Source organism: Scyliorhinus torazame, chromosome 6 (genome assembly GCF_047496885.1).
Source record: "Scyliorhinus torazame isolate Kashiwa2021f chromosome 6, sScyTor2.1, whole genome shotgun sequence".
NCBI lineage: Eukaryota > Metazoa > Chordata > Chondrichthyes > Carcharhiniformes > Scyliorhinidae > Scyliorhinus > Scyliorhinus torazame.
Window position 1 is genome coordinate 150937635 of NC_092712.1, and position 25486 is coordinate 150963120.

The 25486-nt window shown below is 45.3% G+C and overlaps 1 protein-coding gene across 4 annotated transcripts in view; it reads left to right on the forward strand.

Moving 5' to 3' along the window:
* galnt1 (UDP-N-acetyl-alpha-D-galactosamine:polypeptide N-acetylgalactosaminyltransferase 1) overlaps positions 1 to 25486 on the forward strand; it is a 265777-nt gene that overhangs the window by 208868 nt on the left and 31423 nt on the right. For all 4 annotated transcript variants that reach the window (XM_072508906.1, XM_072508905.1, XM_072508908.1 and 1 more), the window contains 4 exons: positions 2023 to 2203; positions 3753 to 3892; positions 5871 to 5969; positions 11844 to 11978. In XM_072508906.1, the coding sequence (XP_072365007.1) occupies positions 2023 to 2203; positions 3753 to 3892; positions 5871 to 5969; positions 11844 to 11978 (555 nt within the window). The remainder of the gene's footprint in view (positions 1 to 2022; positions 2204 to 3752; positions 3893 to 5870; positions 5970 to 11843; positions 11979 to 25486) is intronic.

Genomic DNA, 25486 nt, shown 5'->3' on the forward strand with positions numbered 1-25486 from the left:
TGCTCCACCACCAAGGGCCAAGCCCCACCTCAATTCCCTCCAATCACCACAAATCAACAAGGATTAAAGAATATTCCCTGCACTTGTGAAACATTGAGCAACAAATATTGGCACATAGTAAAAGTCATGTAAACTGAGACTTCTGGTGGCGGCCATGGTGCGAGTGGTCGCAAGCAGTGCAGCTCCTGCTTGAAAGCACAGGAAAGAGCTCTTTTTACCCGATACTGGGTGGAATTTTGATGACGAGGCGTAGGTGAAGGTTGTCGGAGTAGTTTTCCCCCAAGAGTAGTATGTGCGTTGGTTTCCAAACCTGGCAAAAGACCGTGAGAGACCTGGCCAAAGAGTTGCAGGAAACATGTGCTGCAGCAACCGGTGTAAGAATGGCTGAGGGGGAAGTGCTGGTGCAAGATGAAAGGCCCCAGATGGAGCAGTTGATGGCTTTTATTAAGGAGGAATTATGCCAGCAGAGGGAAGAAATGTGGGAGGATCGCTTGAAGGCCATCAAAGGAGCTGTGGCACCCTTGAAGAGTTTGTTGGAGCGGGTGGAGAAGTGTTTGGAGGTGCAGGGGTTCCAGATTCGGGAAATCGAAGGTGTGATCCCGAACCACAGCGATCGTGTTCTGGAGGCGGAGATGGGACTTCTAGGGGACCTGTGTAAAACATTGAGGGCAAAGGTGGAGGAGCAGGAGAATATCTCTAAGGCAGAACCTGCGAATAGTGAGCCTGCCTGAAGGAGAGTGGACGGTATCAGTGCCACGAGGTATGTCTTGAAGATGCTGGCAGGGCTGGTGGCCAGGCGGTCAACTACCTAGGCTCCAATGGGGGGGGGGGGGGGGGGTGCGGCCTGGCCTGCTCAGGCTACCCCAACCCCTCTCGACCGACAACAGGAACAAGAGCACAAAAACCCAGATGTTGGCAGGCCAACCCAATCCCAGACCTTGGAGACAAATTAAATGTGCTCCATCGAATTTGAGCTGTCCTTCCTCCAGATTGAGATTCCTGAAATATGGTAGCCAGTTCTCAAACTCGGCCTGGAATCTCTCCAGCTCCTCACTGGTGATACTTGGTATAACCAGGCTCCTTATCAATTCCCCTTCGTCTTCACGTGAACCCCTTATGGTGAGCGCGACAGGCCTTGAAACAGGAACTCAACCGTGCAAAGATAGGCTTCCATCAGAGACAGTGCTCTCAGCTACAAAAACCTCCTTGTGCGCCACCACACATCCATAAAGATGCCTCGCAACTCTAAAAATTGGCTTTAACCTCCTGCACTGCAGAACCAAGACTATCAGGCGGATCACCTTCATCGCTAGCAGTCATCTTCCGTTGGTGTGCACCATATCGTCAAGGCAGGAAACCCCTCGAAGACAGCTGCACCTCCAAGGGCCAGGCCCCATCCCAACTCCCTCCAATCACCACAAATCAACCAGGATTAAAGAATATTATCTGCACTTATGAAACATTGACCAACAAATATTGGCACTTCGTAAAAGCCATGTAAACTGAGACTTCCGGTGGCGGCTATGGTGTGAGTGGTTGCACACAGGGCAGCTCCTGCTTGAAAGCACAGGAAAGGGCTCTTTTTGCCCTATACGGGTGGAATTTTGATGAAAAGGTGTAGGTGAACATGAGCAGAGCCAGAGTTTACAAAAATGCAGCCGCACTAGCACTATCATCACTTGATCCCCCAGTACGGCATTTTTAGTGAAACTCTTTTTTTTTTTTTTTTTTTGGCAGCCAACAAGTATCAAGTTTGAATAATAGATCCACAAGCAGCTCTGCTTGGATTACTAATGTGCAAGAATATCCTAGAAAGCAGATGAAGCCACCAACTTTGTGCTGGTTCCATTATAATTTTAAAATGTTAATTAAAGGTGTAAGGAATAACATGCATCTTTGCATATCTTGTGCAGTTCAACATTGTAACTACATTTAAAAAGTACCGCATTGTGGTAAAGCAATGTGAGACATCCCAAGGTTGTGGAAGGTGCTATATAAATGCAAGTGCTTCCTTTCTTCTAGATCTGGCAGTGTGGTGGTACTTTGGAAATAGTTACTTGCTCACATGTTGGCCATGTATTCCGTAAAGCTACTCCATACACTTTCCCCGGAGGCACTGGGCAGATAATAAATAAGAATAATAGACGGCTTGCAGAGGTCTGGATGGACGACTTCAAAAATTTTTTTTATATTATATCACCTGGTAAGTACCATCAAATAAGTACTGGAAATTAAAAACAACCGTTCCCAATATTTAACTTCCTAGTTGTTTTTAAATCACTAGAGAATATTTTGTGAGTACACATCACAAAATTGGATTGCGTAATTGTTGATTCTCATGGCACTATAAAATGCATTCTAATATTGATTGGTTCCCTTTTTAGGGGTTTCTTGTACTTGAATGCTTGATGTTACTTAGTAAAGTCAATTATACAAGACAAGAGATTATGTAGGGTGTTGATACGTTTGGCACTGTTGCATTCAGGCTGACACCTGAAAATTATTTATTAAATTGTTACTTTTATTTCCGATTAACCTTATTTTTGTTCTTCTGTCTACTTGGATTTGCTGAAAGGTGTGTTGCCAACTTCAAAACCTATTCAACTGATCCTTTGAGTGTCAGTCATTAGGCCGGATTTGCTGTGTATTAATTTGCTTTCCTCCTGTCCCCTGTGGGAGACACTGTTGCATCAAGTTAGCAACCTCCGCTAAAATCCACAACTAAACCTTTTGTTTTGTGATATTGTGTTCCAATGATGTTCCCAGAACTGCACTAGTTCACCCATTTGTAAGAAACAATGTTGCTGTTACTTTATAGTTATCCTTCAAAAGGAGGATATTTAGTATCTTAAATCATGTAGCTATATATATTCTGCACTTGAATGCCAGCTCTTTGGCTCCAGAATATAAAATGTTGAGCCACTGATGGATGATAAACACTTTTAATTTTAAACAAACTGAAACCTGAACATTTGGTTTGCATTTGTCCATCAGCGACATAATAATCTTGTAAAATTGGATAACCTGTTTTTGTTCAAAATTTTAGTTGCCTCAGTTTATCACTATTTGCAGCTGCAAGGTTCTTGCAAAAGGTTATACTTCCAAAAGACCATGCTCCTATGATATAACAGCTTGTGCTTCATACTTAAGAGGCACGCAGTAGCAAGCGTCGGGTTTAATGCAGGATTAATCCTTTAGTATACTGACAATATATTGGAAAGAAATGAAACACTGCACCACATGACTCTTTCCTTGTGTTCTGTCTTGTTATCTCACAGTACCTTGGCACGAATAACAGGGGCCTGGACTGAAAACCAATTTGAAATGAAACCCCTGGTGGTTAAACAAGAGATTGATCACTCCGTTGTCTTTCTTCTCCCCTCTCCCCTACCACATCCCTCAAAGTAAAAGTGTTTAGAATGAATGCCCAGACATGAAAGCAGAGCTATGTATTGCTGAAGATCCCAAACCAATGATCTGTGTTGTACTCTTGTGTTTCTCAAGTTTTTGTGGAAACTTGAAAACATAATCCAAGCAAAAGCATTGCTTTAATAATAAATAGCAAAAACGAAACTGTAGTTATTGAAAATTAAGCAAAAGCAGAATATTCTGGAATCACTCAAGGGGCCAGCTACTATTCATGGATGAAAGAGATGAATTAACTTTTTGGGTGCAATAAGCTTCATCTGAGCCAATAATACAGATGTTTTATTTGTTTCATGATTTATAGTGCTTTGATTCTAATTCGACAGGTGTTACAAAGGTTGAATATGGAGACATAACGGCACGCAAAACGTTAAGACAAAAGTTGTCTTGTAAACCTTTCTCTTGGTTCCTGGAAAATGTTTATCCTGATTCCCACATTCCAAGGCATTATTTCTCCTTGGGAGAGGTATGAGATGTAGCTTAATTCTGAAAATAGTTGCAGTTTTCTAAATGAAACATGTTTAGGCATAACTAACCTGTAGCCAGACTGTCACTGTTTTCAATGCATTGAGCCATTGCCATTACATGAACTTTCAATAGAGTATTGAGTTCATATTATTGTGAAGTTATCACGCGAGGGCTGCTTTTTTTCTATTGATCACTGGTGCATATTTTCTATTTGTCATGTTAGTTCCTCATCTGAAGCTACTTCTACTCTATTCCAATTTCCCTCTGTATTTTTTCAAAGTCTTAAGTTTTCAACTACTTTTCTAATTCCCTCTTAAGTAATGTTGATAAGTCTGTTTTAATTGCTATGTCTAATGAAGCATTTAATTTTCTGATAATGCTCTGTTGAATAAAATCATTCTAACTTTCTTCTAATAGCTTTTGGTTTATGCGCTCATTTAATTAACCAGTGGATCAGCCTCTGTATTTAGCCTTTCAAAGATTCACATAATATTGAAGCCTCTATTAGATCCACATTTAATATTTTCTGTTCCAGTGACACAACCCCAATTTTTTTCAAGCCCTTTTCATAACTGTTACCTCTCCTTCCTGTATCATACACATTATTATTTGTCATATTTCCATAACTCTGCCATCCTTCCTGTAACTGTGTCCAGAGCTGTATGCAATACTCCAAGAATGGCCTATTTTTTGTCTTCCAACAAGTTCAATATAATTTACTTGCTGTTCTTTCACTTTATTAAAAACCTAATGTCAACGGCCCGTACCCTTTCACTGTTCTTTTTTCCAATGTGTTTTATTCACATTTCTCAGCATCTGCCACCTATCTGCTATTATTCCAATTAGTCTTTGCCCTCCTGCAATTTCTCTCATTCTTCCTTGCATGCATTCTAATTTGGCAACACCAGCAAACTTTCATTTCATTACTCTTGTGCCTCTTTCTAACTCAATTATTCATCGAACATGAGAGGTTCCAGAAATATCCCTTGATACACCACCGCCTACTTCCCACTAATCCAAGAGATTTTTGTTGTGCTGTCAGTTTTAAGTGGTTTTATGTTAGAATAGCATTACCAGCACGTTTCAGTAAAGTATAATGGGTGTACAGTCTGATGCTTCCCTACTATACCCATTAGAACTATGACAAATAGTAGCAGCAGTTAAATACTACATTTTCTTACAACATTTTAAAAATACTTTGGAAATCTCACATGTGATCAGAAAAGGTTGGACATGCAGCATATCTTCAACAAAGAAAAAGACCATCTAACATTTTGGATTGCTCAACAGAACTTCATTCTGCGATAGTTTTTTTTTACAAATTCTGCTGGACCTGTATATGTGCAGCATTAAAACAATTGAAGATATGTTACATGAGAAATGGTATTTAGAACAGTCATAGAAAGTAGTCCATAGATGTTAAACTGGAGAGCGAAAATGACACTCTTTAAACCATAAACAGTTGTTATAGCAATCTTTATTTAGCTCCAATATAACCTTATACATAGTTTTCTGTTCCTCCGTTTTGCTCCATTTCTTTCCGTCCATTTCTGAAGACATTCATTCCATGCAGTAATTCATTACTGATGCTTTTTACTCCCTTTCCCCAAACTGACTTTGCTCCTGCCCAAGATAGTGGATTTTGGAAAGCTATTAGTTCATAGGTTTTATAGTGAGTTTGATCCTTTCCTCACTGATACACGTCAAGCAGAAGCCATTGCACAGTAATCAACAGCAGAAATCCAAGCAGTTTGGCATTTCCTCGGCCAAGGGGCTGAGGCTAGTTGCAACAACCCTACCTCCATCCTGATTGAAATCAACTAACTTAGCACAGAGCATGAATCAAACCCAGGATCTTCCTGTTTGGTCTGGATTAATTATTAGTTGGCACTATTAGTGAAGTCACTATGGAAGTGTACATTTTCAAAAGTTCACCTAGCCAGCTGCAATCTGATTATTTAACTTGTCTTTTTTAGATTAGAAATGTGGAGACAAATCAATGTTTGGATAATATGGCAAGGAAGGAAAATGAGAAAGTGGGGATATTTAACTGTCATGGTATGGGAGGCAATCAGGTGAGTTGCTCTTTGTTTATTTCTGCTATTCCCTATTTGCTATCAGATTTAGTATTTAAGATTAGAATGTATTGAGCTGTGAACATCCCACAATTAACATTAGTTATATGCATCAATATTAACTGACTTTCCTATATTTTGTCTGTGATATGGATGCCCTGCAGGATAGGGAACTTCATAATGATGAGGTAAAGAACAAGTTAGACCAGTGTTCAAAGAATGGGCAATTGAAAGCCCTTGAAGTTCAACATGTGGTTATTTTATTCAGAAGCAGGTGCTGAACTAGCTGCAATGCTGAAGCATATTTGACATTGAAAAAGCAAATATTTGCTGAAGCACTAATAGCTCCGATGCTGGGAGTGGCCCCTTTTGTAGGTTTAAGTTTTTCTTGCTGAGGCACAAATTTAGTAGCTATATGCAGCTTTTACCATTTTTCTTTGGGGCATTTAGTGTACCTGGGAACTTCCCAGCTAACAAAGGAACAGACGTGAAAAGACAGTGTGGGAAGAACAGGTTTGAAAAAAATGTACAAACTAAAATATTTAAACCTGAGGAGTTGGTAATTTACAGATTTGTAAACCAATTAAATGCAGTCAGTTTAAAAACATGTCACCGGAAAATGCATCTAAGTCACCATAATCCCAGATGACCATAGGCTGCTATCTTCTTTGATATGGCGATGCCTGCGTTGGACTGGGGTGAGCACAGTAAGAAGTCTTACAACACCAGGTTAAAGTCCAACAGGTTTGTTTCAAATCACTAGCTTTCGGAGCACTCCTCCTTCCTCAGGTGAATGAAGAGGTAGGTTCCAGAAACATAGATATAGACAAAGTCAAAGATGCAAGACAAGACTGTGAATGCGAACATTTGCAGGTAATTAAATCTTTACAGATCGAGAGAGAGGGGTAACCCCAGGTTAAAGAGGTGTGAATTGTCTCAAGCCAGAACAGTTGGTAGGATTTTGCAAGCCCAGGCCAGATGGTGGGGGATGAATGTAATGCAACATGAATCCAAGGTCCTGGTTGAGGCCGTACTCGTGTGTGCGAAATTTGGTTATAAGTTTCAGCGATTCTTCGTTGTCGCGCGTCCTGAAAGCTGCCTTGGAGAACGCTTACCCAAAGATCCCAGAGTCCTCAAACGTTCCTCATTCGACAAGCTCTCCCTTTGAGGGGGAGAGCTGAATGATGGTGGTTTAACCTGAGGATCATCACACCTCAGGCGAGGTGCAAGGTTGTGAAGGCGGGCTTTCATGAATAACCTTCTAGAGTAAGCCCATTGTGGTGAAATTCACATCATTCATTAACAACCGTAGTGTATGATTATATTAGCTCATTAAAGCTGTCAGCTTGTTATTTGAACTCATTCCATAAGATCATAAGAGGAGCAGAATTAGGCCACTCGGTCCATCGAGTCTGCGCTGCTATTCAATCATAGAACATAACAGCGCAGTACAGGCCCTTCGGCCCTCGATGTTGCGCCGACCTGTGAAACCACTCTAAAGCCCATCTACACTATTCCCTTATCGTCCATATGTCTATCCAATGACCATTTGTATGCCCTTAGTGTTGGCAAGTCCACTACTGTTGCAGGCTTGGCATTCCACACCCTTACTACTCTCTGAGTAAAGAACCTACCTCTGACATCTGTCTTATATCTATGTATAAGCCTCTCCTCATACGATCTTCCCTCCATACCAGGTAACATTCTGGTAAATCTCCTCTGCACCCTTTCCAATGCTTCCACATCCTTCCCATAATGCGACGACCAGAATTGCACGCAATACTCCAAATGCGGCCGCACCAGAGTTTTGTCCAGCTGCAACATGACATCATGGCTCCGAAACTCAATCCCTCTACCAATAAAAGCTAACACACCGTACGCCTTCTTAACAACCCTCTCAACCTGGGTGGCAACTTTCAGGGATCTATGTACATGGACACCGTGTACACCAAATATCATGGCTGATATTTTTCTCATCCCCATTATCCTGCCTTTTCCTCATAACCCCTGATCCCCTTATTAATCAAGAATTTATCTCTCTCTGTCTTAAAGACACTCAGTGATTTGACCTCCACAGTCTTCTGCGGCAAAGAGTTCCATAGATTCACCACCCTCTGGCTGAAGAAATTCCTCCTCATCTCGGTTTTAAAGGATCATCCCTTTAGTCTGAGATTGTGCCCTCTGGTTCTAGATTTATCTACCAGTGGAAACATCCGCTTTCCCTGTGGTCAGCAGTTCAAACTCCGCCTGCAGACTCCGCCGCTCCCTCAGTAGCCTCCGCGTATCTCCTGTCCACTCGGAGTATCTCCTCCACCAGTCTCTCCCTCTCCGCTCTTTCTCTCTTTTCCCTATGGGATCGAATTGAGATGAGCTCCCCTCTGACAACTGCCTTCAGAGACCATTGCTGCTGCTACCTCACCCGTATCGTTTGTTTCCAGGTAATCCTGAATGTTCCTGCTAATCCGCCCGCAAACCTCTTCGTCCACCAGCAGCCCCACATCCAGTCTCCAGAGTGGGCGCTGTCCTCTCTCCTCACTAAGCCGCAGGTCCACCCAGTGCGGGGCATGGTCCGAGACTGGGATTGCTGAGTATTCTGTCCGTCACCTTTTGGATTAACGCCCTGCTCAAGACAAAGAAGTCTATGTGGGAATAAACCGTATGAACGTGGGAGAAAAAAAGAGAACTCCTTCGCTCTCGGCTGCGCGAACCTCCAGGGATCTCTCTTCTCTCTTTCCCCCCCCCCCCCCCCATCTGCTCCATAAAACCCTTCAGTTCCTTAGCCACTGCCGGTCGCTTCCCTGTCCTGGACTTCGACCAGTCCAGCTCAGGGTCAATGACTGTGTTAAAGTCTTCCCCCATGATCAGGTTGTGTGACTCTAAGTCCGGGATTTTGCCTAGCATTAGTCTCATAAATTCCACATCATCCCAATTCGGAGCGTAGACGTTCACAAACGCCACCCGAACCCCCTCCCACTTTCCACTCACCATTATATATCTGCCCCCCTTATCTGCCACAATTCTCCCTGCCTCAAATGCCACACCATTACTGATCAGAATTGCTACCCCCCTGGTCTTCGAATCCAGCCCTGAATGAAACACCTGGCCTACCCATCCCTTTCTCAATCTCGTATGATCTGCGAGCTTTAAATGTGTCTCCTGAAGCATTGCTACATCTGCCTTTAACCCCTTTAGATGCGTGAACTCGCACGCTCTTTTGACTGGCCTATTCAAACCCCTCACATTCCACGTGATCAGCCTGGACGGGGGGCTAATCTCCCCCCCCCCCCCCCCCCCCCCACACACACACACACACCCTGCCGACTAACCATTGCCCTTTTTTGGCCAACCTCGAGCCCGCGCCCTTCGCTTCCTCGAGTGCCCCCACAGGAAGCCACCACCCCCGACCCTCAATTGGTACCCTGAAATTGATACCTCTTCTGTCAAAAAAGCAGCATCCCCCCCCCCCCCCCCCCCCTCCCCTCCCCAGCAGCCCAACAACCCAAAACCCCCCCCGCCAAGCACCAGCTGAGCACTTGCACACCCCCCACTACGCTCCCGAGAGTCTGCTGACCCTGGCAGCTCCCGCCCCTGGCGCCGATCAGACTGTCGCCTCATTGTCCGGACCCCCCTCCCCACATGAATAAACCAATTAAACTACCTCTCCAGCCCCAGTGAGTAAATAGTAATACGAAACAAAAAATAAACAGAAGACACTAACATAGCCCCGTGATGTGACACTTACTGAACCAAGTCTCCAACTTCCCAAAAAATCGCACTAAATACAGGGCCCCCTCCCCCCTCCGTATCTCAACTATGCTGAAAACACTGCACCCTCCAGCCACCACCACAGCCCTTGCACGCACCCAACATTGTATACAATCTTATATTAAAATGGTACCGTGTTACCCAGCCACACCGCTGCATTCCACCAAAGCTTAACTGGCCTTTAATTCGAGTCCAGCTTTTCTTGTTTGATGAATGACCACGCCTCGTCCGGCGTCTCAAAATAGTGATGCCGCTTACTTGTACGTGACCCATAGCCTCGTTGGGTGTAGTTCCCCAAATTTCACCCCCTTGCTGAAGAGGGTATGCATTTGCCTTCTTAACTGCCGACTGAACCTGCACGTCAACCTTAAGTGAATCTTGAACAAGGTCTCCCAAGTCCCTTTGTGCTTCTGATTTCCTAAGCATTTCCCATTTTGAAAATAGCCTAGGCCTCCATACCTCCTTCCAAACTGCATAACCTCACACTTTTCCACATTGTACTCCATCTGCCACTTCTTCGTCCACTCTCCTAGCCTACTCAAGTCCTTCTACAGCCCCCTACTTCCTCAATACTACAAGTCCCTCTACATATCTTTGTATCATCTGCAAACTTAGCAACAGCGCCCTCAGTTCCTTCTTCTAAATCATTAATGTATATCGTGAAAGTTGTGGTCCCAGCATTGACCCCTGAGGCACACCACTAGTTACCGGCTGCCATCCTGAAAAAGACCCCTTTATCCCCACTCTCTGCCTTCTGCCAGTCAGCCAATCCTCTATCCATGCCAGGATCTTACCCTTAACACCATGGGCTCTTAACTTATTTAACAGTCTCCTGTGCGGCACCTTGTCAAAGACCTTTTGGAAATCTAAATAAATCACATCCACTGGTTTTCCTTTGTCTAACTTCCTTGTTACCTCCTCAAAGACCTTTTTTTAAAATAAATTTAGAGTACCCAATTCATTTTTTCCAATTAAGGGGTAATTTAGCGTGGCTAATCCACCTACCCTGCACATCTTTGGATTGTGGGGTGAAACCCACGCAAACACTGGGAGAATGTGCAAACTCCACACGGACAGTGACCCAGAGCCGGGATCGAACCTGGGACCTCGGCGCCGTGAGGCTGCAGGGCTAACCCACTGCACCACCGTGCTGCCTCCTCAAAGAACTCTAACAGATTTGTCAGACATGACTTCCCCTTGCCAAAGCCGGGTTGACTCGGTCCTATTTTATTATGCACTTCTGAGTACTCCACGATCTCATCTTTAATAACAGACTCTAAAATCTTGCCAATGACCGAAATGAGGCTAACCGGCCTATAATTTCCCGTCTTCTGCCTCCCTCCCTTCTTAAACAGCCGTGTTACGTTAGCTACTTTCCAGTCCTCTGGGATCCTCCCTGCCTCCAGTGATTCCTGAAAGATCACCATCAATGCCTCCACAATCTCCTCAGCGATCTCTTTTAAAACCCTGGGGTGTAGTCCATCCGATCCAGATTTATCCACTTTCAGACCTTTCAGTTTCCCCAGAGCCTTCTCCTTAGTGATGGCCACTAGACTCACCTGTGCCCCCTAATTCTCCTGGAACTCTGATGTCCCACTGTGTCTTCCACCGTGAAGACTGATGCAAAGTAACTATTCAGTTCCTCTACCATTTCTTTGTTTCCTATTATTACTTCTCCCGCCTCATTTTGCAGTGGTCCAATATCTATTTTTGCCTCTCTTACCTTTTATATATTGAAAAAAAAACTCTTCCTATCTTCTTTTATATTACTAGCTAGTTTACACTCCTATTTCATCTTCTCCCCCACCCTCCCCCCATCCCCATTCAGCTATGGCACATGCTTAATCATAGAATCACAGAATGCTTATAGCACAGAAGCAAGTTGTTCAGCCTGTTGTCTGTGCTGGCTTTCTGAATGTGCAATTCACCTAATGCCATTTTCTCACCTTCTCTCCATAAACCTGCATGTTCTTCCTTTTCAGAATATTATATATTCTGCTCCTTCGCCTAATATTTTTTTGAAACATAACAATAAATGTATTTTTCTCCACTTGAAATTGAATCTTTATTATGTTTACAGATGTAATCATATGTTTTTTCCTTCTTTAGGTGTTTTCCTACACTGCAAACAAAGAAATTAGAACTGATGACTTGTGCCTAGATGTGTCCAAACTTAATGGCCCTATCATGATGTTGAAGTGCCATCATCTGAAAGGCAATCAACTTTGGGAGCATGATGCTGTGGTTAGTGCTTTCCATGAAAACATTAGCTCAGAAAAGTTTTGAAGTTCTTTTTCTTCAAAGTACTGTGTGTACAAAGACAATGGTACTAATAACTTAATCTTGAACAGATAAAGTAATTACAAACACACAGGTTCACAACTGCTGGAATCACAGGACTAGAGAAAGGGTAGTTTAAATGCTCGGTCAAAACAAAAGCAAAACTAGTTTACATTACTTGGAGGCTCCTCCTCTCAGCTGGCACTGTATTGAAACTGCTCTAGTGCTACGACAAACTTGTTCTGGCTGCTGCTGTCCTGTCCCCCGAATACAAACTAAGCTCTACTTGCTTAACTTCCATGCCTGCTTCCTCACTTTCTTTCTTATCAGTGATTGCTAGATCATTTCCCCAAGTCTTTGTTGGCACTTGGATCAATTATCACTCCTCCAGTGTGTTCGGGACTGGACTTCCATTCCTCCATGTTTTGCTGGACTGTGCTTTTCTGCTGCTGGCTCCAAGTTGACCCTTTGCCGTTCCCACTGGCAACTAATTTGACCATCTCAACCAGACATCCTTAGATTTTGAACTGTTTCCATGCTCTTTCAAAATACTCTCCTAATAATTGTTCCTTGTTGTGCTTAATTGTCTTCCCAGTCCATGTAATTTTAAAATTTCTGTGTAACAATTCCTGCAAATTATGACCAATACATGAGGTGGCTTCCAGTGGCGACATGTAGGGGGATGTTGCACGTAGGATAGCGCCCGCCAGAGTCCTCGGTTTTGGGGGAGAATTTGATTGGGGAGAAATTGAACGTTGGTTATAATATGATGTCTAAAAGCCAAAAGAAAGAATACTTTAAAGAAATGTGCAAGCGCTCGTCCGCCGGCAGGGTAAAGTTAAATGAGGTGTGTGGTGGGGGGAAAGATGGTAGAGCTGAGCTCTCCAGGTGGGGCTGCACTGGTAATGATGGTAGCGCTGGTGGAGGTGATGGTGTCTGAGTTTGAGAAGCAGTTCAGCAAGCATTTTGAGCGGCATGGGCGGGAAGTGCTGGAGAGTCTTAAGCAGTCGGTGGAAGACACATTGTGTCCGATGAGGACGGCGATTGGGAAGGCGTCTGAGACAGTGCGGGAGCTTGATGATGTTGAAAGGGGTGGATGCAGCGCTCTCGAGGCACAGCGACCAGCTCACTTCTTTGGAAGTCGAGTTGTTGAAGGTGGAGGACAGTAATAAGGGCCTGAGAGCAACAGTTGAGGACCTGGAAAACAGGTCCCGGCGGTTGAACTTGTGGATAGTGGGGTTGCCTAAGGGTATGGAAGGCCCAAGCCTGACAAACAGTAATGTTTGGGAAACTGTTGGGGGAGGAGGCAGAACCCTCCCCCCTTCAAGCTGCATAAGACACATCAGTTGCTCCGGCCGAAGCCACGGGCTACCGAGCCACCTAGGGCTATGATAGTTTGCTTGAACAGCTGCGAGATGAGGGAGAAGGTGCTGCGATGGGCTAAGCAGAACTGTGAGGTAAAGTGGTATTCAGATTTTCCAAGGTGCCATGGTGGAGTGACGAGAAGGCGGGCGGCCTTCAACAAGGAAGCACTTAACAAAAGTGGAGCATGTTTTGTAGTGGTTTACCCAGCAAAGTTGAGGGTCACGCACAACTCGACGGATCACTTCTTCGAGATGGTGGAAGCATTTGTAAAGGCAGAGGGTTTTGGAATGAACTGAGAATAGTGGAAGGGGGACTTTGTTGTGAAAAGATGGGGTGTTGGAGGGCTGTGTGTTTTTTGTTGTATCTGGGACCTTGCATTTTCTTTGTATTTTGGTATTAACCATTAATTGAAAATTGGGTTGGGGGACTGTTCGATGGATTGGATTTCTTCCTTCACCTTTTTTCTTTTGTGGTTTTTAGAAGTGGGTATGGACATTTGGGAAGGGGGACAATGGCATTTGGAAGGATGGGGTGGGTGTAGAGGGTTATTTTTTGGATGAGGGGGGGGGCTACCCTGCCAGCAAACTAAGTTCGCTAGTAAATTGAGCGAGGTGGGGGGAGTGGCTGGCCTGATCCTGTCTGCAAGTTTTAACGTGCCTAGGAGGTGTGAATGGTATGGGAATGGGGAAACTAAGAGCCATTTTGAGAGATACATAGAAGATAGGAGACGGAGGAGGCCTTTTAGCCCTTCGAGTCTGCTCTACCATTTATCACGATTATGGCTGATCATCCAACTCAATAGCCCAATCCTGCTCTCTCCCCATAACCTTTGGTCCCATTCGCCCCAAGTGCTATATCTAGTCGCCTCTTGAATGTAATCAATGTTTTAGCATCAACTACGTCTTGTGGTAATGAATTCCACAGGCTCACCACTCTGAGTGAAGAAATGTCTCCTCATCTCTGCCCAAAATGGTTTACCTTGACTCCTCAGACTGTGACCTGTGGTTCTGGCCACGCCCTCCATCGGGAGCATCTTCCCTGCATCTATCCTGTCTCGTCCTGTTAGAATTTAAAAGTCTCTGAGATCTTCCCTCATTCTTCTGAACTCCAGCGCGAACAATCCTAACCTAGTCAATTCCCCCTCTTATGACAGTCCCGACATCCCTGAGATCAGTTTGGTAAACCTTCGCTGCACTCCCTTGAGAGCAAGAACATCCTTCCTTAGAAAAGGAGACCAAAACTGCACACAGTATTCCAGGTGTGGCCTCACCAAGGCCCTGTATAGTTGCAGCAACACATCCCTGCTTCTGTACTCGAAACTTGTTGCAATGAAGGCCAACATACCATTAGCCTTCTTTACTGCCTGCTGCACCTGCATGCTTACCTTCAGCGAATGGTGCACAAGGACACCCAGGTCCTGCTGCACACTCCCCGCTCCTAATTTACAACTGTTCAGGTAATAATCAACCTTCCTGTTTTTGCTTCCAAAGTGAATAACCTCACACTTATTATCCAAATTATACTGCATCTGCCATTGATTTGCCCACTCGCCCAACCTGTCCAGATCATGCTGAAGGATCTTTGCACCCTCCCACCCAACTTGGTATCATCTGCAAACTTTTAATATGTTACATTTTGTTTCCTCATCCAAATCATTAATATATATTATGAATAGCTGGGGTCCCAGCACTGATCCCTGTGGCCCCCACCAGTTACTGCCTGACAACTTGAAAAGGACCCATTAATTCCTACCCTTTGTTTCCTCTCTGCCAACTTTGTCAAATGCCTTCTGAAAGTCCAAATATACCACCTCGACTGGCTCCCCCTTTGTCAACTGTACTCGTTACATCTTCAAAGAATTCCAACAGATTTGTCGAGCATGATTTCCCCTTCATAAATCAATGTTGACTCTGACTGATCCTGCCACTGCTTTCTAAATGTTCCGCTACAAAGTTCTTGATAATGGATTCAAGAATTTTCCCCACTCCCGATGTTAGGCTTACTAGTCTATAATTCCCTGCTTTCTCTCTACCTCCCTTTTTGAATATTGGAGTGACATTAGCTACCCTCCAATCTGCAGGGACTGTTCCAGACTCTGTAGAATCCCGGAAGATGACCACATAAAACCCAGAAGATGACCACCAATGGGAGGAAGTGGTTATGGGATTTATGAGATAAGGGAGAGGGGGCGAGAGATCGTTTGGCGGTGACTGAGGGTTGTTTGTTGGCTCCATCCGATGGGGCCAGGTGCCATCTTGGACTGGGAACTCTGGTTGGGGAATGTTGGGGAAGGGAGGGGGGAAATGAGTGCATCCCCCGTAGGGGTGATGGCTGATCCAAGCAGGGGTGGGGGGCAAGGGACCCCCAATTTGCTTGGTAATGTGGAATGTGTGTGGGTTGGGAGGGCCCTTGTAAAATGGGCAAGAGCTTTTGCGCATCTAAAGAGCTTGAGGGCCAATGTGATGCTGTTGCAGGTGAGGCTTCGTAAGGGCTGGGTCAGCCAGGTGTTTCATTCGGGTTTTGACTGTGGGGCCTGTGAGGTGGCAATCCTGATCAATAAAAGAGCGAGCCCGGTTCCAGATGCAGAAGGTGGTGGTGGATCAGGAGGGGATAAATATGTTATGGTATTGGGGGTGTTGGCGGGCAGGTTAGTAGTGTTGGTGAATGTGTACGCTCCAAATTGGGACAATGTAGATATCACGAAGGGGGTGGTGGCGACTATCCCAGATATGATGTGGGACGAAGGGTAATCTCTCGGTCCAGTACTTCCCCGGAGCGGGGAAACTACGAGATCATCTTCGCAGCCTTCAACACGTCATTGATATGAAGACGAACATCTTGCCAAGGTCATCCCCACACCTCCACTACTTGCCTTCAAACAACCGTGCAACTTCAAATTAACCATTGTTCGCAGCAAACTACCCAGCCTTCAGAACAGCGACCACAACATCACGCAACCCTGCCTGGCAATCTCTGCAAGATGTGCCAGATCATCGACATGGGTACCACCATTACACTTGAGAACACCACCCACCAGGTACGTGGTACATACTCGTGCGACGCGGCCAACGTTGTCTACCTCATACGCTGTAAGAATGGATGTCCAAAATGTGGTACATTGGCGAGACCATGCAAATGCTGCGATAACGGATGAACGGACATCACGCGACAATCACCAGGCAGGAATGTTCCCTTCCAGTTGGAAAACACTTCAGCAGTCAAGGGCATTCAGCCTCTGATCTTCAGGTAAGCGTTCTCCAAGGCGACCTTCAGGATGCGCGACAACGCAGAATCGCCGAGTAGAAACTTGCAGCCAAGTTCCGCACACATGAATGCGGCCTCAACCGGGACCTTGGATTCATGTCGTATTACGCTCACCCCCCTACCATCTGGCCTGGACTTGGGAAATCCTATTAATTGTCGTGGCTTGAGACAATTCACACCTCTTTAACCTGTGATTTTCCCTCTCTCCAGTTGCTCCGTCTGGATCAGTAGACTTAATTACCTGCAAAGACTTGCCTTCAAAGTATCATATTACATCTGGAACCCACCTCTTCATTCACCTGAGGAAGGAGCAGTGCTCCGAAAGCTAGTGATTCGAAAAAAACCTGTTGGACTTTAACCTGGTGTTGTAAGATTTCTTACTGTGCGCATCCCAGATATGGGGACACATCAGTTGTTCCTTGGGGGGATTGGAATAAGGTCTTGGATCCGAGACCGTTGCAAGCCAAAGTCTTTGTCCCCTTCGGGGGGAGGGGTGAAGGTGATGGCAGCGTTTATGAGGGAGATGGGTGGGGCAGATCCATGGAGATTTCTACACCCAGTGGGCAAGTAATTCTCCTCTTGCCAGTGTACAAGGTCTATTCACGTCTGATTTTTTTTTATTATGGGGAGGTCCCTGTTGCAGGGGGTGCGGAGAGCGGAATATTCAGCAATTGTAATTTCAGACCATGTCCCGCAACTGGCAGATGTGGTTCTGGAGAGAGGGCCGGCCTGGAGTTTAGATGTAGGGTTGTTCGCAGATCTGGGGTTTTGTGTGAGGGTGGGAAGGGTGATTGATGACACGGTCGGGTTTAATATCGGGTTTAATAAGGGTGTCACGGTCGCACAGTGGTTAGCACTGTTGCTTCAGCGCCAGGGTCCCAGCTTAAATTCCCGGCTCGGGTCACTGTGTGGAGTCTGCACGTTCTCCCCGTGTCTGTGTGGGTTTCCTCTGGGTGCTCCGGTTTCCTCCCACATGTCCCGAAAGACGTGCTGTTAGGTAATTTGGCCATTCTGAATTCTCCCTCTGTGTACCCGAACAAGTACTGGAGTGTGGCTACTCGGGGCTTTTCACAGTAACTTCATTGCAGTGTTAATGTAAGCCTACTTGCGACAATAATAAAGATTTTTTAAAAATGTTTAAATGGGGCGGTCTCGCTGTTGGTGTTATGGGAAGCGTTGAAGGCGGTTGTGTGAGGAGTGACAATTGCATATAAGGTACAGGTGGATAGGGAGGCTCAGGACAAATGCCAGCAGCTGGAGGATGAGATTTTGGAGGTTGACAGTAAATATGCGGAGGGTCCCACCCCGGAGCTATTGGCTAGTCGGAAGATTTTGTCACAGTTTAACCTGGCGACCACTGATAAGGCGGTGCGCTAGCTGCGGCGCACAGAGGGATGATAGTGTGAATATGGGGAGAAGACCAGCCACTTGTTGACTGGCCTGTTGAGATGGCAGGCAGCTCCCCGAGACATTGTTCAGGTGCGGGATCTGGGAGGTGGGCTGGTGGCTGTGCTTGAGAAGATGAATGCAGCTTTTGAAGCATTCAATGGGAGGCTACATCGGTCAGAACCAACGGACGATGAGTTGGACATGGGGGAGTATTTGGAGGGGTTGGAGATCGGGTCAGAGAAGTTGCCGGGAGTGGAGGAAGTTCAGAAGGCAATCCGAAATATGCAGGCAGAAAGGCGCAGGGGCCAGATGAGTTACTGGTGGAATTTTATACAAGGTTTGCAGACTGGCGTTAGTGGAGGCATTGAGGACTCAATGGCGTGGGTGGTCACTCCCGGAGACGACAATGCGGGCATCTACCTCGCTCCTTCTGAAGGAGAAGGAACGGGGAATGCCGGTTGTATCGGCCAATTTCATTATTGAACGTGGATTGGAGGAGTGTCTCTCAAGCGATGTTGGGGAGGATCAAACTGGGTTTGTGAAGGGTAGGCGGTTGACTACTTAGGTGCAGCACCTGTTGAATGTGATACTATCCCCCTGGAAGAGGGGGTGGGGGTGGGGAGGAGAGCAGGAGGTCATTGTGGCGCTGAATGCGGAAAAGGCCTTTGATAGGGTAGATTGGGACTATCTGTTTGCGGTTTTGGAGCGGTTCGGGATTGGGCCCGAGTTTGTGTTGTGGCTGAGACTGTCGTGCAAGGAACCCAAGGCCAATGTTCACACACATAATGTAAGCTCAAAGCATTTTTAGCTGCATAGGGCACCCCTGCCTAGTTCCCTATGTCCCCACTCAAATTCACATGGGTGATAGCGCCTTTGGCCATCACGTTGAGGAATTAGGGTGAGTGGAGGGGGCTAATGCGGGGGCGATGGAAAATAGGGTTCCCCTGTATGTTGATCTGTTACTGTACATTTCAGACCCTGTCCCTACAATGGGGGGCATAATGGCGCTGTTGAAGCGGTTTGGTGTGCTCGCCGGGTATAAATTGAACCTGGAGAAGAGAGTGTGTTTTTCGGTTACCCTGCCGGAGAAGGAAGCTAATTTTGGGGTGTTTGATGGGCATTCATTTTAGGTATTATGGGGTGCAGGTAGCGTAGGATTGGCTCAGCTTCATAAGTTAAACTTTACGAATCTGGTGGTAGGGTTAAGGCGGACCTACTGAGATAGGATAGCCTCCCGCGGTCCTTGAGAGGCCGAGTGCAGTCTGTGAAGATGAACGTTTTGCCATGTTTTCAGTTCCTATTCCAATGCTTCCATTTTCTTTGCCAAAGGCATTTTTTGTGGGGGTGGAGAGGCTGATATTGGCCTTTATTTGGGTAGGTATGGTTGCTAGGATTTGTCGAATGGTCCTGCAAAGGGACCGGAAGTCAGGGGGTTCGGCATTGCCGAGCTTGATCTACTAATATTGGGCGGTGACCGTGGAGAAGGTATTGGGTTGGTGTGGGGATCAGGAGATACTGTGGGTGAGAATGGAGTCAGGCTCATGTAAGGGGATGGGGCTGCTGCCTACGGCCTTGTTGACGTTCAGGTAATCCAATGGTGATTGTGACGCTAAAAATCGGGCGTCGATTTTGGCAGCATTTTAAATTAGGTATGAGCAAGTTCTTTGGGGTAGAGGACAGATGTGCGGGAAGTCCAGCAAGTCATGTCCACATGTGTTAGGCATGCCTGAAGCTTAGAGGGTTTTTGCAGGGTTTCGCTCGGGTGATGTCCACGGTACTCAAAACACAGGTGGTGCCGAGTCCAGAGGGTAGCGATCTTTGGAGTGTTACCCCCTTTATCTATTAATCTGTTACACACAGACACTGGTAAAACCTGGACCTCCCAAGCACCAACCAACTTCCTCAATGAGATTGCTTCTTTTTCCCCTTAACCTCTACACAGAAGTTGATTTCCACTCAAAGCTTTCTTTAATTTATACAATTTCTTGTCTATTCTGAAGCTTAGAGAGCGTTTAACTTAATAAAACAACTCCAGGCACTTCAAAGGAGAATTATAGAGCATAATTTGATACCTAGAATATTAGGGCAGATAACCAAAAGCTTTGGTCAAAGAGGTAGATTTTATGGGGCACCTCAAATGTGCAGAGAGAAGTCAAGAAAGGTTCAGGGAGGAATTTCCAAAACTTAACGGTCTTAGCAGCTGAAAGCTGCCAATGAAAATAGTCATAGTCATTGCAGCACAAAAGGTGGCCATTTGGTCCATAAAGTACATACCAGCTATCTGTAGCGCAATCTATTTAATCCCATTGTCTCGCTCTATCCCCATTGCCGTGTAAGTTTATTACTGTCAGATGCCCATACAATTTCTTTTTGAAATCAAGTTTCTACAGCCATCATAGGCAGTGAGTTCCAGGTCATTACCACTCACTGCGCAAAAAAACTCTGCCCTTCATCCCCTTTCCATCTCTTACCCAAAACCTTAGCTGATCTTTTCTACCATCTTTAAATCTTTCATAATCTTGTATATCTCTTATCAAATCTCACCTCAATCTCCTCATCTGCAAGGAGATGAACTCCAGCTTCTCCAACCTAATCTTGTAGTTAAAATCCTTCATTCCTGGGACCATTCTGGTCAAAACACCTGCACCCACTCCAGGATCGTCATGTAGCAGAACTGACTGCAATATTCTGGATGTGGGCTAACTAGAGCGGTACAAGGTTCAGCATAACTTCCCAGCTTTTGTATTCAATGTTTCTATTTATGAAGCCCAAGAAAGCTAACTACTCTCTCAGTATATTCTGCCACCTTCAATAATGGGTGTATATGAGCCCCGCAGGTCCCACTATCCCTGCACACACTTTAGAACTGTGCCATTTAGCCTATACTGCGTCTCCCCATTTCTTTTGCCAAAATGGATCACCTGATATGTCTCTTAAATTCCTTTTGATACTTATCTGCTTATTCTACTGCGTATTCTGTCCTGTTGCAATTGATCGGTATCATCCTTGCTATCTGCCAGACCTCCAAGTTTGGTGTCATTGGCAAATTGTGAAATTGTACTGAATATCCAAGTCATTTGTAGAGTCATAGAGGTCTACGGCACAGAAAAGGCCCTTTGGCCCATTTTCCAGCATTTGGCCCATATCCTTGTTTGCCTTGGCATCGCAAGTGACATCTAAATACTTCCTAAATGTCATGAGAGTCTTTGAATCCACCACCCTTCAAGCAGTGAGTTCCAGATTCCCACCACCCTCTGGGTGAAAATGTTTTTCTTCATAACCTCTCTAAACCTCCTGCCCCTTACTTAAATCTATGCTGTCTAGTCATTGATCCTTCCACCAAGAGGAAACAATTATTCCTGTCTATCTTATCTGTGCCCCATATAATTTTATAAATCTCAATCATGCCCCCCCCCCCCCCCCGTCAATCCCGTCTTCTCCAAGGAAAACAACCCCAGTCTGTCCAATCTCTATTCACTGAAACTCTCCAGCCAGGCAGCATCCTGGTAAATCTCCTCTGCACCTTTTCCAGTGCTATCACATCCCTCTTGTAATGTGGATTCCAGAACTGCACACAATACTTGAGCAGTGGCCTAACCAACGTTTTATACAGTTCCAACATAACCTCCTGCTCTTAAACTCTATGCCTCAGCTAATAAAGGCAAGTATACCATATATCTTAACCACTTTATCCACCTGCTCTGCTCCCTTAAGGGATCAGTTTACATGCATATCAAGGTCCCTCTAATCCTTTGTGCTTTCCATTTATCATGAATTCCATTAAATAGTTTGTCCTGCCCAAGTGCATCACCTCATACTTAATTAAACATGCGATAGACCTAACACTGTGAGGAACGCCACTGTCCATCATCCTCCCATCTAACATACAGCCATGTACCATGACCTGATGTTTTGATAATTTTTCAGTCTTCAGACTTGGGGGTTGGCGCCTGAGGACTGGAGAATTGAAACTTTACAACCTTGTTCAAAAAAGGATGTAAAAAGTAAGCCCAGCGACTACAGGCCAGTCAGTTTAACAATGGTGGTTGGGAAACTTCCAGAAACAACAAACTTGGGCAAAATTATTAGTCAGCTGGACAAATGTGGGTTAACTAAGGAAACCTAGCATGTATTTCTTGAGGAAAAATCTATTTAATTAACTTGTTGCATTTTTTTGACATAAATTGATTAGGACAATGCTGTTGATGTGGTTTACGTGGACTTCCAAAAAGCATTTGTACACTGCTACACAACTTTGAGAAAAGTTATAACTCGTGGAATAAAAGGGACAGGAGCAACATGGATTCGAAATTGGTTGAATGATAGGAAACAGAGTGGTTAATGTTCTTCAGGCTGGAGGAAGGTTTGTAGTGGAGTCAGTTTTGAGACCCTGGCTTTTCCTGATCTATATTAACTTAGACCTTGGTGTACAGGGCACAATTTCAGCAATTGCAGATGGCATGAAACTTGGAAGCATTGTGAATTGTGTGGATGGAGGATACTGTAGAACTTCAAAAAGACACGGACAAGTTGGTGGAATGGGCAGTCAGGTGGCAGTTGAAATTTAATGTAGAGAAATGTGAAGTGATCCATTTTGGTAGGCAGAACATGGAGAGAATATAAAATAATGGGTACACTTCTAAAGGGGATACAGGAGCAGAGGAACCTGGGTGTATGTGTGCACAAGTCATTGAAGGTGGCTGAGATTGAGAGCATGGTTAATAAAGCATACAAGGGGCAGCACAGTGGTGCAGTGGTTAGCACTGCCACCTAATGGCACAGAGGTCCCAGGTTCAATCCTGGATCTGGGTCACTGTCAGTGTGGAATTTGCACATTTTCCCCATGTTTGCGTGGGTTTCACCCCCACAAGCTAAAGATGTGCAGGGTAGGTGGCATAGAGTACAAGAGCAAGGAGGTTATGCCGAACTTGTATAAGACACTAGTTAGGAGCCTCAGCTGGCGTATTGCTTCCAGATCTGGATGCTGCACTTTAGGAAGGATCTGAAGGCATTGAAGAGAGTAGTTATTCACAAGGACAGTTCCAGGGATAAGGAGCTTCAGTTATGAAGATAGATTCAAGAAGTTAGGACTGTTTTCTCTGGAGGAAAGAAAGCTTAGAGGATTGATAAGGTATTCAAAATCATGAGGGGGGCAGACAGAGGAGATAGAGAGAAAACTGTTCCCACTCATGAATGGATTAAAAACAAGAGGGCACAGATTTAAAGTAATTGGCAAAAGAAACAAAAGTGATATTTGAAAATCATTTTCATGCAGCATGTGGTTAAGTCCTGGAATGCACTGCCCGAGTGTGTGGTGGACTAGGGTTCAACAAAGCATTCACCGAATCATTTCATTGTTATCGGAATGGAAGAATGTGCTGAGTTATGGGGAGAATGGTACTAAGGGAATTGCTGAGAGATTTGGTGCGTACATGATGGGCCAAATGACCATCTCCTCCGCTGTAACAATTCTTTGGTTTTGTTTTCTCTCTTTAAGCCAATGTTTTTGTCCATCTCTGACTGACCTTCCTATTTCATGAGCCTCAATTTTGTTAACCGACCTTTTATGTGGTACTTTGTTAAATACCTTCCTAAAATCTATATGGACAGCACCCATAATGTTGCCTTCATCAACCTTTCCTGTTACTTCATCAAAAAATCTGCCTTTTACAAATCTGTGCTGGCGGCACTCACTAACTCAAACTTTTCCAATTGCCTGTTGAATTTTTTTTCCCCCGATTACTGTTTCTAAAAATGTACCCACCACTGATGTACAGCTGAATAGCCTGTAATTACTTGGGCCCCTTTTGTGACTTTCCAATCCTTGGTGCCTCCGTCATATCTCCGCAAGATTGCTATCAGATAAAATCTGACACCGAGTCACTTGAGCTATTAGGGCAGGTAACCAAAAAGTTGGTCAAAGATGTGGAGTTTATGGGGTGTCTTTAAAGGAGATGGGCTGAGAAATTTAGGAGTGGGTCAAACATCACTGCAAAAGTTATTTAGGGAAGTGTCCTCGGGCGAACCTTCTTTAGTTGTTTCATCAGTGACCTCCCTTCGTTATAAGGTTAAGTTTGGCCTTTTCACTGAAAATTCTATAGCATTTAACATTCACAGTTCCCGCAATAATGAAATATTCATTGCCACAAGTGCCAGTCCAAGACCACCTGAGCCAACAGAAAGCCCAGCTATCTCCCATGAGCTTTAACAGCATTAACCTTGCTGAGTCCCCCACCATTAATACCCTAGGTCATCATTGAACACAAACAAAAATGTTCAGAGCTTGGGCACTCTGGCTCATCTGCTGATACTAAAAGCTGTTGCTCTCTTTGGTTGGCTCTGAATATGGCGGTCAAAATGGTCGCCTTCCTTAATTCTAATTACGTTTGCTCTAGAGTCGCTAGGTATCTTTCGGTACCGCCACAAGGTTCAAAACCGAATACTGATCAAAGACTCGGTACACCAGTTAGTTAGTTCAAAATCAATGCTTATTTATTTACACGCACAGTTAAAGCTACTCATGCACAAATACTCTACAGACTAAACTATCACTATTGCTAAAAGCCTATACTTGGCTTCGGGCGCCCACTCAGTCAGAGGAACAATGGCCGTTGTTCGGTTCTGAGGCTGCTGGGGTCGAACTGGTACAGGGGAACAGCGAAGGTCGTCTGTCTGGTAGCGTGCGTTGACCTTGGACTTACTTCTGGTGCAGCTGGTGGACGGGTCTCTCCGCTGTGAGAGCCAAGTCCAAGAGAGCGATTCTCTCTTGGGGCCTTCTTATACCTGAAGGGGCTTCGCGCGCTTTTGGGCGGGCCTTGAACTTGGCCCCAATTAATTGGGCCGTATCTTGATCACTCTCGTTCTCTTCACTGGTCCCCATAACCCCTGTCAACCTTCTGACCAGGGATTTCTCAGCCCCCCACTACCACCCTTTGTGGACCTCTGCTCCGCAGCTGCTCACCCATGAGCTGATAGTAGGATGGGATAGTTCTGGAGCCGGGGGTGGACATATCCCAGTACGTTTGCTGACCCAATCGGAGGTCAAAGGCATTGGCAGGGCTTATGATGGAGATTGGTGTGGGTGCCCTGATGGCTGGGCGTGTGCTCGGTGGCCGTTGGCCGGCTTTGTTTTCTGCTTTCGGTTTGGGGAACTGGTGGCATGATGCCTGGGGCCAGATCGGTTACTTAAGTATCCTCATTTGTTCCTGGGGATGGGCCATCCATATGCTAATGGGCCTACAATTTCAGTCTTGTCTGGGAGCTGTGGCTCCAATATGCAGACAGGCTCTGTGCCTGCTTGCTTTCTTAACATTGTCCATTTTTCACTGCAATCTTTGCAAATGTTCATTTTTATATTCTGGAAGTGGCCATCCCACATGGCTACAAAGCCTCTTGGCACTACTGGTGGTGGCATGTAGGTGGAGGTTGCATGTTAGGTGGCTAGAGACTCTGGT